Source organism: Chiloscyllium punctatum, chromosome 45 (genome assembly GCF_047496795.1).
Source record: "Chiloscyllium punctatum isolate Juve2018m chromosome 45, sChiPun1.3, whole genome shotgun sequence".
In the NCBI taxonomy this organism is placed as follows: domain Eukaryota; kingdom Metazoa; phylum Chordata; class Chondrichthyes; order Orectolobiformes; family Hemiscylliidae; genus Chiloscyllium; species Chiloscyllium punctatum.
In genome coordinates, this window is record NC_092783.1 from 52174377 (window position 1) to 52192554 (window position 18178).

Consider the following 18178-nt stretch of genomic DNA (forward strand, 5'->3'; position numbering starts at 1 on the left):
TGAACAACAGAGAGGGGGCAGCACGGTGGCACAGTGGTTAGCACTGCCGCCTCACAGCGCCAGAGACCCGGGTTCAATTCCCGCCTCAGGCGACTCTCTGTGTGGAGTTTGCACATTCTCCCCGTGTCTGCGTGGGTTTCCTCCGGGTGCTCCGGTTTCCTCCCACAATCCAAAAAATGTGCAGGTTAGGTGAATTGGCCATGCTAAATTACCCATAGTGTTAGGTGAAGGGGTAAATGTAGGGGAATGGGTCTGGGTGGGTTACGCTTCGGCGGGTCGGTGTGGACTTGATGGGCCGAAGGGCCTGTTTCCACACTGTAAGTAATCTAATCTTATGGTCAACTTTGTGTGCAACTTATACTAACAATGTGTAGATCCTTAGTCTAACCCCAGATGTCACCGGGTGCTTAGATTCTACCTGTGTCCAGTGATTGTCAGTCAAGCAGAAGCTGCTTTGTCCTGGATGCTTTAAGTGTCTCGAGTGTTGTTAAAGCTGCAGCCATCCAGGCAAGTGGGGAATGTTCCATTTCACACCTGACTTATGCCTTGTAGGTGGTAAACAGGCTTTGGGGAGTCAGGAGGTGAGTTGCTTTTTACAGTATTCCTAGTCTCTGATGTGCTGTTGTCGCCATAGTATTCATGTGGCTGGTCCTGTTCAATTTCTGGTCAATGGTGACCCCCCCCCCCCCCCCCCCAACCAAAGATGTTGATTTTTTTTTAAAAATTATTTTGTGCAGCAGCATTAGCATCAAGTACACCTGGGTAACCACATTGTTATTTTTTGGAGAAATTAGGAAGTTTGGTCTGAAATTAAGGAGTATTTTCTTTCACTTTTAAAAATAAGAACAGCTATCATTATTTCTTGAAATATAACTGAGTAGCCCAGGATCATTGAACTGAAATGTTAACTCTGTGTCTCTCTCTTCAGATGCTGCCCGACCTGTTAAATAATTTCAGTACGTTGTGTGTTTGTTATGGCCCATAACACTTCATTGATTGTAAAAGCAGAGCTCTGTTTCTGAAAAATAGAAAATACATTGGTGTGAGGACAAGTTCACCATGACTTAAAATAATTTTTGCACTTAATAAACTTGTTTTAATTTACTTTTTTCTAATTTCCTTACAGATGAAAATTTAATTTGTAATGGGGAGTTACTGACGCTGAGCTCTGAAACACACAGCACTGTTTCTTCAATTCGCTGAGGTTTTGTTTTTATTACTGTACTGTATTTTTTTTGAATCAGTTGGAGCTTGGAAGGCAAATGGTCTCATTAAACCACAGTGAGCCACTGTGTATTACTGACCTGCTGACACCTTCGGGGAGTAACTGTAGTGGACAACATGGCGAATTGGCATCAAATACATCATTGCTGGAAGACGGTGGCAGTGATGGATGTAGCCCTCGATCGTGTTCAAGCCCAGACTCCCAGGATGCTAACTTCATCAGTGTCCACCCCAGCCTGCTGGAGAAATATAGCATGATGGGAAGGATGTTGGTCTCGAAACTGGACCCACAACAAACCATAGCCTCTGAAGGCTGTTCTGAGGTGTTTGAGGCGCAGGTGAAAATGCCTGACTTTAGCTCCACTTTGCCGGGGGACTTTATTCCCACATTAGAGGAAATTGAAGAATTCTTGAAAGAAAAAATGGAAATTGTCAAAGATGGACTTGCGGAAAACAGTGCCACCACAGAAATAAAAGTGGAGGTGAAATCAGAAGCTTTGGGTGACTTTTCGTTAGAATCCAATGAATGTTTTTTGTCATCTTCAGACAGCACTGGGCTTGGATCAGCTCCAGAGGTGACTGTCACAGCTGCAACTGGGAATGTTCCCATGGTTCTTCAGCTTCAGCCTGTCCACGTGCCTAGTGCATGCCCAACCACACAAACTCCAAGCAGCGTCAAATTGACTCAGTTAGTGGTTAATGTCCAGGGCCAAGCCTTTGCCTTGGTGCCTCAGCGGGCACAGACTCCACCAAACAGTACAACCCGCCAGTTTGTAAAAATTGCACCCCTGCCAATAGCGGCCAGGTCTGTGGCTGTTGGTAGCTTGGTGAATGTGGTTGAGGCCACCCAGAAGCTTCAGAAATCATCCTCTGCTGATGTAATCAGAGTGCATAAGTGCTCATTTCCAGGATGTAACAAGATGTATACCAAAAGCAGCCATTTAAAGGCCCACTACAGGCGTCATACAGGGGAGAAACCTTATTCATGCACTTGGCCAGATTGTGGATGGCGGTAAGTTGATTATATATCCGTTAACATGTTAATGAGCATGCTTATGTAGACCTGAATTTTGCTTTCGCCTTTTGTCACATTTCTGTATCCATTTTATTCCATTTATAAAAAGCTTCCCATGCCTGTAGCTGAGGGGGAACATGCAACAGAAATGTTTGTGATTTAACACCTTCCTGCACCCCTTAGCTCTTCAGTATTGCAAGGAAACTCTGCTTCCCAAGTCCTTTTAAACTTTCTATTTAACAGTAATTCATGTAAAATGATTCATTTTGTTTGTTTTTTAAAAGAATGATGTAGACTTTAAAATGGGGACTGTGTTACATGTGTTCCTAGCTGGTTGACTCATCACCCTACTCTGTGATTCTATTTGTCTTAATTTCTCATGTGCACCATCCTTGATAATAAACGAATCTTCCTTTTTTTTTAAAGTTAAGACATGATTCCAAGATTTTTAAAAATTTCAGCCAGACCTATGTTGGAAAAGTACAATTATACTTGAAATACTGGCTGACTTGCTGTAATCATGTGATTTCTATGTCTGCTTCCACCTTCTCAGGAAGTGGATGTGTTTTGATGAGTTAATCGCATGAGGGTGAATCAAACCATTTATGAATGTAGTCCTCAATCACGTTCAAGCCCAGACTTTCAGAATGCTAACTACATCAGTGCCCACTCCAGCCTGCTGGAGAAATATAGCACGATGGGAAGGATGTTGGTCTCAAAACTGGACCCGCAACAAACCATAGCTTTTGGTTTGTTATTTATTCCAAACCATCAGAATTGCAGTTTTGGTTTTCATATAACTTCTTAGCCCATCACCCAGGTATGAGACAAGGTTCCGAAATCCCTCCTCTCTATTCTCCCATTCTGTCACCAAAAGCGCATAATTTGATGCGGTTAAAACAGTAAAGTGGGAAGCTGGTGGTGGATGTTGGAGGATGGATTTGAATGGCCATCAGTGGTTTGCTGGCAGCAATGAGGCTGGGAAAAGCAATGCGGACAAAACAAAGCATTCATCTGCCAATTGCGAACTTGCATTTAAAAATCACTAGGAATTGGAAATTACATTGATTTGTTCAAAAGCCTGATCCTGTTGGATTGCTTATTACTTGAAATTCTTTATCTGAGGATTGCAAGGATTTGCAATTTTCCACATCAAAAGACAGTGGAAGCAAAGTTTTTATAAAATATTTTTAAGGCAAAGGATTGATTCTTAGTAAGCAGGGTGTGAAAGGTTATCAAGGGTAGAGATGGAGTGAGCAATTGGGATTATAATCAAATCAATCATAATCTCAAATGACAGAGTGGGCTTGAGGGGCCACATGACATACTTACACCCCTAACTTAGAGTTGTCCTAGTTCATCTGAAAGTTTTTTAAAAAAGTGGATACTGATGTTTACCTTTTGTTGATGACCTGAAGTATTCAACTTGTTATGACAGGGGTTGGAGGGGTGCACAGTCACTCCAGGTCACAATGTAAAATAAAAATACTTTTTCCAGTTGCCAAGCTGACCAATTAAATATTTTATATTCAAATTTAAACAAGATCTTTCAACCATGTTATTTAATTAACACAGTTATTGGTTTATTATTGAAATAAAATTAATTAACGTAAACACTAGTATAGAAGTATAAATGCTAATCCCTCAATCCCAACATAACCTAAACCTTTCTGTCAAATTGGCTTTCTGAAAAATAAATATTTTAGCCAGTGGGTTATTCCCAAAGGCAAATGGTTAAAGTGTAAAATGTTCCAAAGGAGGCCTGTAGTGATGTAGTGATAGTGTCCCTATCTCTGAGCCAGGAAGTCTGGATTCAAGTCCACACCTGCTTCAGAAGAGTTGAATAACAGCTTTGAATAAATTGATAAGAACATATCTAAGATGTTCCAGAGTGCATTGCTCACATGTGCTGACAGGTATGTTCAAGTCACTAAGCATGGACAGTGCTGAAATCCTGCAGAGACTGTTTGCTCAAAAAAGAAAATCCTTGAGATATTTCTCAATCACTGTTTCCAAAAGAATAGATGGGTTTCACTCTGAACTCAACAAGATTGTTCTGATTTCTGAAAATTAAACCACCAGCTGGCTCTTGTTCTTTGCAAGCTTTCCTCCAGCTCAACTTGTTCTTAGCAGGCTATCCTCAACTGAACCAGATAAAGGGAGCATGTTTCCAAAGTCAGCCACTGTTCCAAAAAGCCCCAGCAAGGGTCTGCTGCAAAAGAAGGCAGTTTTCACCAGTTATGAGATTTACACACAGCCTTTTTTACTTTAAAAGGAATCTCTAAATTCCATGAACTTTCAATAACATCTTTTAAAGAAATCTCTCCTGGTATTTTCACAAAACTTGAAATACTTCCACAATCATTCAAAAATTAAAGTCCAAGCAATGTGTTTGTAACATTGATGACTTGACTGAGATAAGGAAGTCAACAGACATCATTTGAAGTAAGTGTGATACCGCCTTGATCTCTAAACCGGTTGTGGTTAAATCAAAAGGTGTGTGTGTGTGTCGCGCACACACACGCGCACACAACTGGAACTGAATGTCAACCTACATCTGCAATTTTTCTTCAGCCACCCCACTGTCTTACATAGAACATGAAACAGGTTTACCATTGTTCATTTGTATAAGGCCTCCCTCACATGAAGAAATTGCTCAAGACTGGAAAATTTGTGGCAAAGTTGTTCCTGTTTTGCAGAGCAGACAAGGCAGATTTCCACCACCAAGAATCATGTTGAAGAACTACAAGAGGATATAATCTCGCAATATGAAGCACTGTTGCAGCAAGAATGCTTGTGATGGCTGGAGTGAGGGTTTTTATATTAGTGGCACTTCTTTTGTGTGGAGCCACAGAAAATGGAGGGAGATACTAAATTAGTATTTTGCATCAGTATTTACTGTGGAAAAGGATATGGACGATACAGAATGTGGGGAAGTGGATGGTGACTTCTTGCAAAATGTCCAGGTTACAGAGGAGGAAGTGCTGGACGTCTTGAAACGGGTAAAGGTGGCTAAATCCCCAGGACCTGATCGGGTGTACCCTAGAACTCTGTGGGAAGCTAGAGAAGTGATTGCTGGGCCTCTTGCTGAGATATTTGTATGATCGATTGTCACAGGTGAGGTGCCGGAAGACTGGAGGTTAGCTAATGTGGTGCCACTGTTTAAGAAGGGTGGTAAAGACAAGCCAGGGAACTATAGACCAGTGAGGCCTGACCTCGGTGGTGGGCAAGTTGTTGGAGGGAATCCTGAGGGACAGGATGTATATGTATTTGGAAAGGCAAGGACTGATCAGGGATAGTCAACATGGTTTTGTGCGTGGGAAATCATGTCTCACAAACTTGATTGAGCTATTTGAAGAAGTAACGTAACAAAGAGGATTGATGAAGGCAGAGCGGTAGATGTGATCTATATGGACTTCAGTAAGGCATTCGACAAGGTTCCCCATGGGAGACTGATTAGCAAGGTTAGATCTCATGGAATACAGAGAGAACTAGCCATTTGGATACAGAACTGGCTCAAAGGTAGAAGACAGAAGGTGGTGCTGGAGAGCCACAAGGATTCTGTACTTTTTGTCATTTACATATATGATTTGGATGTGAGCATAAGAGGTACAGTTAGTAAGTTTGCAGATGACACCACAATTTGAGATGTAGTGGACAGCGAAGAGGGTTACCTCAGATTACAACAGGATCTTGACCAGATGGGCCAATGGGCTAAGAAGTGGCAGATGGAATTTAATTCAGATAAATGCGAGGTGCTGCATTTGGGAAAGCAAATCTTAGCAGGACTTATATACTTAATGGTAAGGTCCTAGGGAGTGTTGCTGAACAAAGAGACCTCAGAGTGCAGGTCCATAACTCCTTAAATGTGGAGTCGCAGGTAGATAGGAAAGTGAAGAAGGCGTTTGGTATGCTTTCCTTTATTGGTCAGAGTATTGAGTACAGGAGTTGGGAGGTCATGTTACGGCTGTACAGGGCATTGGTTGGGCCACTGAAGGAATATTGTGTGCAATTCTGGTCTTCCTATCGGAAAGATGTTGTGAAACTTGAAAGGGTTCAAAAAAAGATTTACAAAGATGTTGCCAGGGTTGGAGGATTTGAGCTATCGGGAGAGGCTGAACAGGCTTGGGCTGTTTTCCCTGGAGCGTCGGAGGCTGAGGAGTGACCTTATAGAGGTTTATAAAATTGAGGGGCATTGATAGGGTAAATAGGCAAAATCTTTTCCTTGGGGTCGGGGAGTCCAGAACTAGAGGAGATAGATTTTGGGTGAGAGGGGAAAGATATAAAAGAGACCTAAGGAACAACGTTTTTACACAGAGGGTGGTACAGATATGGAATGAGCTGCCAGAGGAAGTGGTGGAGGCTGATTCAATTGCGACATTTAAGAGGCATCTGGATGGGTATATGAATAGGAAGGGTTTGGAGGGATATGGGCCAGGTGCTGTCAGGTAGGACTAGATTGGGTTGGGATATCTGGTCGGCATGGACGGGTTGGACCGACGGGTCTGTTTCTATGCTGTACATCTCTCTGGCTCTATGTGGCCATCTTAATGCCGTCTGATATGTCCTCGCCAATCACTCTGTTAAATCGGAGCAATAACTGCCAGCCTTGCCTGGAATGAGTTGAAGGAGAATTTTAGTATTGCTCTCTTAGGGCTACAGCTAAAGTACAAAACTAATCATAAACAGGCAGTAGAGTTGCAGAAAAGGAATATGTCCAGAGAAAGAACTCTTGTAAATTAAGGCAGGTTATGGAGCATGATTGTTGAAGGTTTAAGAATTGGTGTGTGACAAGGTGAGTAAAGGAATTCATCAAAAAGTAAAAAGATAAATCTTTTGTAAAGTGTGTGCTGGAATTAGGAATATAAAGTGATGGATGGAGGTTTGCTCGCTGAGCTGAAAGGTTCATTTCCAGACGTTTTGTTACCTTACTAGGTAACATTTTTCAGTGGACCTCATGCGAAGCAATGCTGAAAATTCCTGCTTTCTATTTATATGTTTAGGTTTCTTTGGATCTACCCCCTGAGAAAAGGAACAGGAAGTTACTTCACCACAGGAAATAACATCACCACCTACACCTCGAAACTTGCTAATATAACGTGATAAAACCTTAGAGTGGCTGGGCACATCCAAGTAATCCAAATAGATGTTTGTCGCCTTTTTTGTTTGGAGTTGCGACCACATTTTGGCTTTCCCAACATGCTGCCATTTTTAGGCAGCATCTGTTTGTCTTGTTCCAGCAAAAAGCCGAAATTAATCTGTTCACGATGGTGCAAGTTGCTGTCTCATATGATTTGTCATGTGATAATCTCCCTGTTGCAGGTCTACTGAGTGACTTCCTCCTACTCAAAATATAACTTTGGATTAGCAGTGACACAACATAAGTTTAATTTTACATCACTTCTTTGAAATTGTAAAAGTAGTCTAATGTGAACCTGTTTTGTATATTCTTGCAAACTACCCAACCCTTACTGTTTTAATAATGCTACAAAATTGTAATCTACCGTGTGAAACACGAGATGCTCTGCTTGAATTTTCCTATTTTAAAGAAGTTCTGTGAGCTAGAGCCTTAAGGTAATTTTACTTGTCAGGATCACAAGACTCCTGTGTAATCCCTGCTAATTATCACAGAAAATTTGCCTATGGCTATATTCATTTTCAAACAACATTTGTCTCATTTTCTGTTCAGATACTTCACAGCTGCAGCCACAGTATTGAATTCTGTAACTCCAGAAACTGACTGCATTATGTCTGTTCTCCAAATTCCTTATATACTGCTTATGCTTCCCCCACTTTCTACAGCTCTCTTGCTTTTCACCTCCCCAAAACAGCCTGTTCTTGTTTATCTCCCCTTTTTCTTTGCTCTTGGTAGAGAAGATCCATTCTCTGGATTTTTCTTTACCTCTTTCACTATGATTAATAACCGTGGGCCTCTGTCATCTACCCTTCTCCTTCTGTACCAGAAGTCTAAAATAATCCATTTACATCACCTTTCAGTTCTGAAGAAGAGCATTCTGGACTTGAAACATTAACTCTGTTTCTCTCTGCACAGATCCTGCCAGATGTGCTGAGTTTCTTCAGCATTGTGTGTGTTAATCTGTAAACATCTATTTCTGGAACCTGGTGAGGCTCTGGTCTGTTTGGGATTTGGTTGGGGGACTGCCTGGGAACACCAGGTCCTGTTGGCATTTAAGGGCTCTTGCAGATCATGGTAGTTCCCCCATCTCTAGGCCAGAAAGTCCAGGTTCAAGTCCCACCTCACTAGGAGGGTGTTAAATCATATCCAAAAAGGTTGCTTTTTTAAAAAAATTAAACTTCCTCTAAAGGTCTTAGAGGGCAGAGGATCTACTCTGCTGTCTGAATCAGGCAGCATCAGGCCTACAACAGGTTTTTAAGTTATTCCAAGGTTTTCATTTACACTAATTTAACTTGGAGTCCATCATATGTATCGATCACTTTGTGTGAAAACATCCCGGTATCAAAGTGAAATTTGTAATTTACTAATTTTGACTTGTTTCTTGTCTGTGTAAATTAGAAGATAAACTAAGAAAGCAGTTTATCATCTGCAAAGTCACCTTGCAGACTGAAAACCTTTTGTTTTATACCGCCATCAACGTAGGAGTATCTCACCTGACTCCCTAGGAACACTGCTTGAGGTGTAATTGACCCAGTGCAGTAAAATTGAATATGACTTCCATTCACATTTTCAAATATTTTAGCAAAATAATGAAACTGTTTACTGTTGATTGCTGCCCTGAATTGGTTGGGCATTTTCTTAAGGCAGAAGTAGATGAGTTCCTCACTAACAAAGGGAGTTAGAGGTTATCGGGGGTAGGCAGCATAAGATCAAAATCTGACCAGCTGTGATCTCATTGAATACTGGAGCAGGCTTGAGAGGACAATTAAAGCTTGCTTCAAATTTGTGTGCTTCTATGTTGAGTCTACAAAGCTACCTAGGTTCATTCAGTTTCATGCAGAGCCATTGGAAATCTAATTGCAAACTCAGCATCCAAGTTGACCTGAAACAGAATTTGATTCCACTACCTTTCCATCATAGAGATAGCTTAATTCCACCTCCATACCACTCATCCCTCTCTTCTCCCTCATCTGGTGAAGGTCCACCCACATGACCATCCAAGAGGTCTGTGCAAGAGTTAGAGGACTGCAATGCCTACTTCCTTCACCTCCACCATTGTCATGCTTCCTGATGTCAAGGACATTAACTCTGGAATTCTTTCTCTAAACCACACTACCATTCCATATCCTGTAAAACCCACTGCTCTGGGTATCTCCTCCTTTGGCTCGTGTGTCAAATGTTGCCTGACACTTCAGTGAAGGCTGTTGGGATATTTTACTACCAATATAAATGCAAGGTGTCAATTGAGATTACTGTATTTTGAGGGAGTTGAGGCTATCCAAGTACATTGCCATGATGTTTGAATGCCCTTTGAGTTTACACTCACTTGTACTCACTCACTCAGAGGTAATGAATGCAGTGGCCCTGCAGTTGGCACCACTGTTTCAGTTTTTTATTGCACTTGGGTGGTGGGAGTAGAGAAATGGTTATTGTTCCTGAGTACTCACCAAAACAGTAAGGAGGCAATCACTGTCAAAAATAATACTACATTTTTAATACTATTCAGGCAGTTCTTTGTCAGATTTTTCAGCAGTCTTCCTATTCTCTCCACTTGATAAATGTTGTTAGATTATGTAGCATAGTTAATGCAAGCTTTTTGCTTTCCCACCCACATATACTTCAGAAGCTGTTCAAAAGGCCAAATATGTTCAGATTTAAAAACAGAAAATGCTAGAATCACATAGCAGGTTGGAATGAATCTGTGGCGAGAGAAACACAGTTAACATTTCAAATCGCAGCTTTTCAATCAGAGCTGCAGGACATTAGATGTTTTGAGCCAGTACAGAGCAAGGAAAAAGCATGTCATCTGCCATTTGATCCAACACATTCCTACTATAGTCTAACAGTTTGTGCTACAAATGCAAAGCCAGACGATAACTCTCTATCACAGTAATTTATAGAATCCCTACAGTATGGAAGCAAGCCATGTGGCCCATCAACTTCACACCGATCCTCCAAAGAGTGTTGTAACCCCCCCAGTCCCCCCAAAACCTATCTCTGTAACCTCACCTTTCCCATGGATAATCACTAGCCTGCATGTTCCTGGACACTATGGGCAATCTAGCATGACCAGTCCACCTAATCTGCACATCTTGGGACTGTGGGAGGAAACCAGAGCCCTGGAGGAAAGCCACGTAGACACAGGGGCAATGTGCAAATTCCATACGGTCACCCAAGTGTCGAATCAAACCTGGGTACCAGTGATGCACAGTGCTAACCACTGAGCCAACGTGGGATGGCACAGTGCTCGGGACCCGGGTTCAATTCCAGCTCGGACAACTATCTGTATTGAACTTGCACATTTTTCCCTGTGCCTGTGTGGGTTTCTGCCGGGTACTCCAGTTTCCTTCCACAGTCCCAAGATGTACAGGTTAGGTGGATTGGTAATGCTAAATTGCCCAAAGTATTCAGGGATGTGTAGGGGTTAGGTGCATTAGTTAGGGGAATGAGTCTGGGTGGGTTACTCTTCAGAGGGTCAGTGTGGGCCTGTTGAGCCAAATGGCCTCTTTCCACACTGTAGGGAATTCTATGAAATGTGCCGCCCAACTGGCAGACAAGCACAGGGGCATTAAAAAGTCTTTCTACTCAGGGTTAATGTTAACAGCGACATGCACTTCTATGCTCCAAATGTTTTAGCTCTGTTGTACCAATGGCTGGATATTTCTGATCATAACCACTTTGTAACAGAATAATCTCCAAATACATTGCAATGACAGTCCATTTCTTCTGATGAAAACTTGGAAATTGTGCTGCCATTTCTCATTTCACAGAACTGCAACATTAAAACAAATCTCCTATTTATTCATAAGTGGACCCTCTTGTCACATCTTGTTTAATAGCATTGTGATGCCACTGAATATTCTGTCAACTTTCTTCTTCACGTTGCGTTGAAGTTTTCCCTGATGTTCTACCATCAGTAATTTTTATCTTCTTGAAATTCTGCAGGTTTTCTCGTTCAGATGAGTTATCCAGACACAAACGCTCCCATTCTGGAGTGAAGCCATACCAGTGTCACATCTGTGAGAAGAAATTTGCCCGCAGCGATCACTTATCCAAACATGTGAAAGTACATCGGGGACTAAGAAATGGCAGAATAACTAGAACAGCCAGTTAACATTTGGCTGTCCATCTCCTTTTATCGGAAAGTATACCAGAGCCATTGAACTGTAAATGGAATGTACAGAAGTTATTACAATTATTAATATGTGTCCGTAGTCTTTGAATGTGGGTGGGAATGGGTTTTAACACTCTGTTTGAAAAGTTAGTTCTCGAAGTAACAAATGAATTGCATTTCTAATGTAAATTTTACTCATCCTCACTTCATGACTTCAGAAAGGTTGGTTGGTTCATATTTATCATTGTAGTATAGGCTCTTTGGGCTGATGAGATGGCAGTGTCAAGGACTCCACAGGTAAATATAACATGGAATTGATGAGATATAGATGGGAGATTTGAGAATTTCTTTATGCAATAAGGTGTTTATAATTTGGAATTCCTGAAAGGGTGTAGATTCACAAGTAGCTTTCAAAAGAAAAAGGTTGAATGAGTATCTGAAGAAGAGAAAATGATAGTGAAGGAACAACTTTGTGTCTATAATTTGGATAACTGTTTAAAGAGCTGGCTCAGGCAGGATGATCTGAATGCTCCCCTCTGTGCTGTAGGTACAATAGTTTATTAGTAACTAAGCCAATTCCATAATCAATTGTTTCCCCTGAGGTGCAAACAGCAATGCAACAATTGTGAAGGTTAACACACTGGCACTTCAAGAGTATTGTGCATGCAAGGGTTCACTGCTAGCAATCCAAAGGCTTAGCTTTTAAGTTCAATAATAGATGGTCACTACTGGAGAAGCATAAAAGAATAATAAGTTGCAAAATTGAATTCCAAATATCGGCTCATTTTCAGCTAGTGTCTGGAATAGTAAACTGCATTCTAGCTTACTCATGACTGCAGTTTCACACCATGCTGTGGCTCGTCCTAGGATGGATGTGTTGTCCCGTTCGAAGTGGTGTCCTTCCTCATCTGTTTGTAAAGGTACTAGTTTGTCCGACATACATTGAAAAAACAGGTAGAAAACTAGCCACCAGGATACATGAACAGCAACTCGCCACAAAAAGACATGACTCATTCTCACTAGGATCCTTACATACAGATGGGACAACACATCCATCCTAGGACAAGCCAAACAGAGACACACAGGACAATTCCTAGAAACATGGCATTCCAACCAGAATTCTATCTACAAACACATTGACTTGGATCCCATTTACCAGCCCCTGAGAAAAAGAACAGGAAATGACATCACCACAGGAAATGACATCACCATCCCAAGGAAACCTGAACACATCAATAGAAGCTGACCTATACCACCAGTGCTTCATCTGGAAGCTCACTGGTGATGTCACCTAGAATGGTGATGAAATGTCTGAAAACAAACTTTCCAGCTCAGTGGGCAAACCTACATCCAGAACCTCAACCTGGGCTACAAACCTTCTCAAAACTCGCTAATGTAGGGGGATGTTGCTGTCTTCTCCTGCCAGCCACTGCAAGGAACTCTGATTTCTGTCAATTGAAACTGTGGTAGAGGTTGTAGATTTTTTTTTTCTAATCAACTTGTTCAGGGATGTTATGACAGACCTCTGGAGGAGGTGGGATTAAAGCTAAGCCTGTCAGCCATTGCACCACCAGAGCTCTTGGTGCAGACTCTGCATGCTCTTTCCAGGCAGAGAGAACAGATGTCTGACACAGTCTGGTTCCTAGCTTCCTAAATCCAGTGCATTTTAGCATGTAGATACATGTTGAATGATGAAATGGTTTTACTATGACAAGGCTATATGGGGGATTATCCATAGAATTATCATAAGGTACTCTATTCAGTTGTATACATTGCATTTATTTTTTTTAAACAATCACCTGTTTGCTATTTAGTAATGGTGCTACACTTCATGCAGGGAGTCCAAGTTGCTGTGACAACATGCATGTTGTCAATGACACTAGAGGCTGGAACGTTTTTCCATCACACAGTTGATGCTCTTGCCTCCTGCCATTGATTTGTTGGAAGGGTTTTGAAGTAGATGGCCTGTTTGCCCATGTTACAAATATGCCTTCCTTGGCCATTAAGTCTGGACATTGGGCTCAAGCCCAGGGAACTTGCTGCTGAGAGGAAGAGATACTGCCTATTGTGCCCCAAGACCTCGGATTTATCTTCCATTTACTTTTCATTAATGCAATCTCGCCACCTGGTCTTAACTTTTTCGATCAATAACTAACATTTTTGCAGCTAACCCGTCAAAAATCATTTATGCTTCACTCAAATTTCTCATCAAGTCCTTTGAGAAATAGTGCACCTTAACCCCAAGCTCCAAAAACTCTTTTAAAAAAAATAGTCATTTACTCAAACTTAAAAATTAATTGTGCTTGAGTTTTCCATAAGGCAATCCACCTCATCGAATCCAACCAATGAATTTTGTTTAGTACTTTGCATAATTTGTTCTACAATTGTTTACTTCTTGGAACCTCAAAACTGGAACTTGTCACTTCTCAGACTTTAATTTTGCATGTCACCATAGAGAGCATATGACCAGGATGTGTCATTTAAGTTTCTCAAGCCTTTCTCCACCATTCAGTTTGCACCAAAGCTGATCTATACCTTGACAATATTTACCCCCTTGGTTCCATATTCCTTAGTACTCTTAGCGAACAAAAATCAATCAATCTGAGTTTTGAAAACTTTAATTGATCTAGCCTCAATATCAATTTGAGGGATTCAATAGCAATTAATGATCTGGATGAAGAGACTGGGGGCATTCTAGCGAAGTTTGCCGATGATACGAAGATAGGTGGACAGGCAGGTAGTACTGAGGAAGTGGGGAGGCTACAGAAGGATCTAGACAGTTTGGGAGAGTGGTCCAGGAAATGGCTAATGGAATTCAACATGAACAAATGCGAGGTCTTGCACTTTGGCAAAAAGAATAAAAGCACGGACTACTTTCTAAACGGTGAGAAAATTCATAAAGCCAAAGTACAAAGGGATCTGGGAGTGCTAGTCGAGGATTCTCTAAAGGTCAACATGCAGGTTGAGTCTGTGATTAAGAAAGCGAATGCGATGTTGTCACTTATCTCAAGAGGGTTGGAATATAAAAAGACCATTGTGCTACTGAGACTTTATAAAGCTCTGGTTAGGCCCCATTTGGAGTATTGTGTCCAGTTTTGGTCCCCACACCTCAGGAAGGACATACTGGCACTGGAACGTGTCCAGCGGAGATTCACACGGATGATCCCTGGAATGGTAGGTCTAACATATGAGGAACGGCTGAGGATCTTGGGATTGTATTCATTGGAGTTTAGAAGATTAAGGGGAGACTTAATAGAGACGTACAAGATAATACATGGCTTGGAAAGGGTGGATGCTAGGAAATTGTTTCCGTTAGGTGAGGAGACTAGGACCTGTGGACACAGCCTTAGAATTAGAGAGGGTAAATTCAGAACAGAAATGCGGAGATGTTTCTTCAGCCAGAGAGTGGTGGGCCTGTGGAATTCATTGCCGCAGAGTGCGGTGGAGGCCGGGACGCTAAATGTCTTCAAGGCAGAGATTGATAGATTCTTGTTGTCTCGGGGAATTAAGGGCTACAGGGAGAATGCGGGTAAGTGGAGTTGAAGTGCCCAGCAGCCATGATTGAATGGCGGAGTGGACTCGATGGGCCGAATGGCCTTACTTCCACTCCTATGTCTTATGGTCTTATGGAAGGGTGTTCTAGATTTTCACTACATTAAGTATGAAGAAGCTTTTCCTGACATCGCAGAGCTCCAATTCAAAGGTAATGACCATTTATTTCTCTCGGTCAAACTTTTAAAATCCAATTATCTCAGTTATATTCCCCCTCGCCTTAAAAAAACCATAGAATCCCTACAGTGTGGAAACAGACTATTCGGTCCTACAAGTCCACACTGACCCACCAAGACCCATTCCCCTACTATTCTACATTTACCCAAAGCTAATGCACCTTACCTACACATCACTGAACACTATGGGCAATTTTAGAATGGTTAATTCACCTAACCTGCATGTTTTTGGATTGTGGGGGGAAACCAGAGCACCTGGAGGAAACCCACGCAGACTTGGGCAGAATGTGCAAACACCACACAGACAGTCACCTGAGACTGGAATCGAACTTAACCGTGCTAGCCTATTGCAGGTTTGGTGCTTACTTGAATCATGGACCTATACTTGGATGTCTTAGTGTTGTACAGCATAAGTGAAAATCACTGGGGACACAATTACTGAACTGACTTTTTTTTTAAAAGGTTTACTTGGACAGCCTTGTCTAGAAAAGGGTTTTGGGTGTATTGGAATGAATTGTTCTTGTGTAAAAGAAAATGGCATGGGTGTGATTTAAATTGCAGGTTATGATTTGTGTCTGAGAAAGAGCTATGCTTGGAATTTATCAACAAACAAGTGAACTTTATTCACTTACTAGGAGGGTTCCCACACAATGGATGTTGGCACATGAGTTAACTGTGGATATTTGCACACAAACAGTGGTTGCACAGAACTACAAGAGGGTTGCCAGTATCTGTGGGACAGTGCTATAACTTGTTGCCACCTCGAGAGAAACACAGTAAATTGAATCGGGGGAAGCTTAGAAGGAAGAATTCCATATGAAGGTCAATAAAGTGCTAGAAACCCAAAGAAAACCTACAAAGCCTTTAAGTGAAGTCGCTTGTAGATTGAGACAAGATGATGATAATTATCTATCTTCAGAAATGTCATAAAATTTTAATTTATAAAATTGAAAATGTAATTCATTGGAAACCCTATGTCATATCACTCTTGCATACTTTGCTATATCCCCATTTTCTGGTGTAGTTACAAATTGAAAGGCATGAATGCCAATTTCAGTGAAGTCCATACTGGAGGGAAGCTTTCACGTGATGAGTGATGATATTGCAAACACGTATACAGTTTCACTGCAAATTTAGTAAATGGAGATAATCTTGATAAGCTTAATAAAAACCAAAAGAACTGTGGATGCTGCAAATCAGAGACAAAAATAGAAATTGCTGGAAAAGCTCAACAGGTCTGACAGCCCCTGTGGAGAGAAAACAGAGTTAACATTTTGGGTCAAGTGACCTTTCCTCAGAACAAGGTCTGAGTTCTGACAAAGGGTCATTCAACCCGAAATGTTAACTCTGTGGGTTTTTGAACCTAGATAGGCTTTATGGTTCCACATTCATGCTTGTGTTGTTCAGTATTGGGCAATAAACTAGCTGTTGAGGCTAGTCATTTACAAATACAGATTGAAATTACTAATCTGAGCCCTACCTACATGGAACATTGGTATCAAGTGATCGGCTTAGAATATCCTCACTTGTTAAGTTTGCCTTTGTAGCATGTCCCCACTTCTGAGTCATCTTTTGGTTTGGCTTTCCTAATGTCCTTTAATGTGGGGTAGATACACAAATTTTATAGATAGCCCTGGATACATGGATTTAATTCAAATCTTTATTATTAGGGTCTGTATAATGAATACGCAAGTGATTTTAACCAGGCAGCATAGAACAAAGTAATGGTACACTGTAAATGTTGTAAAAATGTCTGATAATGTGAATAGTGCTTGTAGAGTCTATATTTTCCTTGCTGTTTAGTTTTTTTTCACAGTAAAGGTAACTGTCAGAAATTTTGTTCACTAGTAGGCTATCAAATTCAGCATCGCCAGAAGAACTTATAGAAGATCTTCAAGAACACAATTTAATTTAGACTGAAGCAGTTTTTCTTTAAAATAATTTTTCCTGCCACTGACTTTGCTCCTGAACATTTTACTGTGCACACAGCAAAGAGGTTCAATGCGGTCATTGCAAGCTGCTTCCCAGTAAACACACTTTTGTCATGGTGTTTGCTTTTTGTTTTGAACGAAGAGATCACATAAATGCAACATAACACTGTGTATATTTTTATTTCAATAAATTAGTAGATCTGATCTAATCTTTTTTGATTAGGGTGCTGCAATGGCTGGGTGTTTAGCAACTGTTTTTGTACAAATGTTTCAATAAAGAATACCTAATGATCAAAGTGGTGTCAATGGTGAAGCTACATCTTAGGACTACTTGTGTGCCAACAGCAATGGAATGAAGTGATTCCATACCTACCAGATCAGATTTATGTTCTTTAGTCCTGCCACGTCCAGTTGTGAAGGATAGTAGACAATTAAACAATTCACTGGAGGAGAAAGCTACGTAAATATCCTATTGTCAATGATAGAACAGCCCTACGCAAAAGATAAGGCTGAAGCATTTGCAACAATCTTTAGCTAGAAGTGCTGAGTGGATAATCCATCTCAGCTTCATTACAGATGCCAGTCTTCAGCCAGTTCAATTCACTCCACGTTATATCAAGGGATGGCTGGACCCACTGTATAATACAAAGGCTATGAGCCCTGACAGAATTCCAGCAATACCACTGACGTTCTGTGTTCCAGGGCAAATGCCACTAGTAATGCTGCTCCAGTACTAACTGGCATCTACCTGACAATGTGGCAAATTGGCCAGATATGTCCTGTATGCAAGAAGCAGTTCAAATCCGACTCGGCCAATTTCCAGCCTATCAGTCTACTCTCAATAATCAGGAAAGTAACGGAAGGAATCTGCAACAGTTCTATCAAACTCTACTTAGTGACACTCTGTTTGACTTCAACCAGGACCAGTCTGCTCCTGACCTCGTTACAGCTTTGGTTCAAATGTTGACAAAAGAGCCGAACTTCAGAGATGAGGTCAGAGTGATTGCCCTTGACATCAAGGCCATATTT

At 41.2% G+C, this 18178-nt stretch overlaps 1 protein-coding gene across 2 annotated transcripts in view; it reads left to right on the forward strand.

The window, feature by feature from the left end:
• The window catches only part of LOC140467430 (Krueppel-like factor 15), a 57678-nt gene that overhangs the window by 26533 nt on the left and 12967 nt on the right, over window positions 1-18178 (forward strand). The window contains exons 2-3 of one of the 2 annotated variants that reach the window (XM_072563783.1): window positions 1127-2236; window positions 11322-17445. In XM_072563783.1, the coding sequence (XP_072419884.1) occupies window positions 1263-2236; window positions 11322-11490 (1143 nt within the window). In that variant the 5' untranslated portion in view covers window positions 1127-1262 and the 3' untranslated portion in view covers window positions 11491-17445. Of the gene's footprint in view, window positions 1-1126; window positions 2237-11321; window positions 17446-18178 lie in introns of those variants that run through there. The other variant, XM_072563784.1, reaches the window with a different exon arrangement.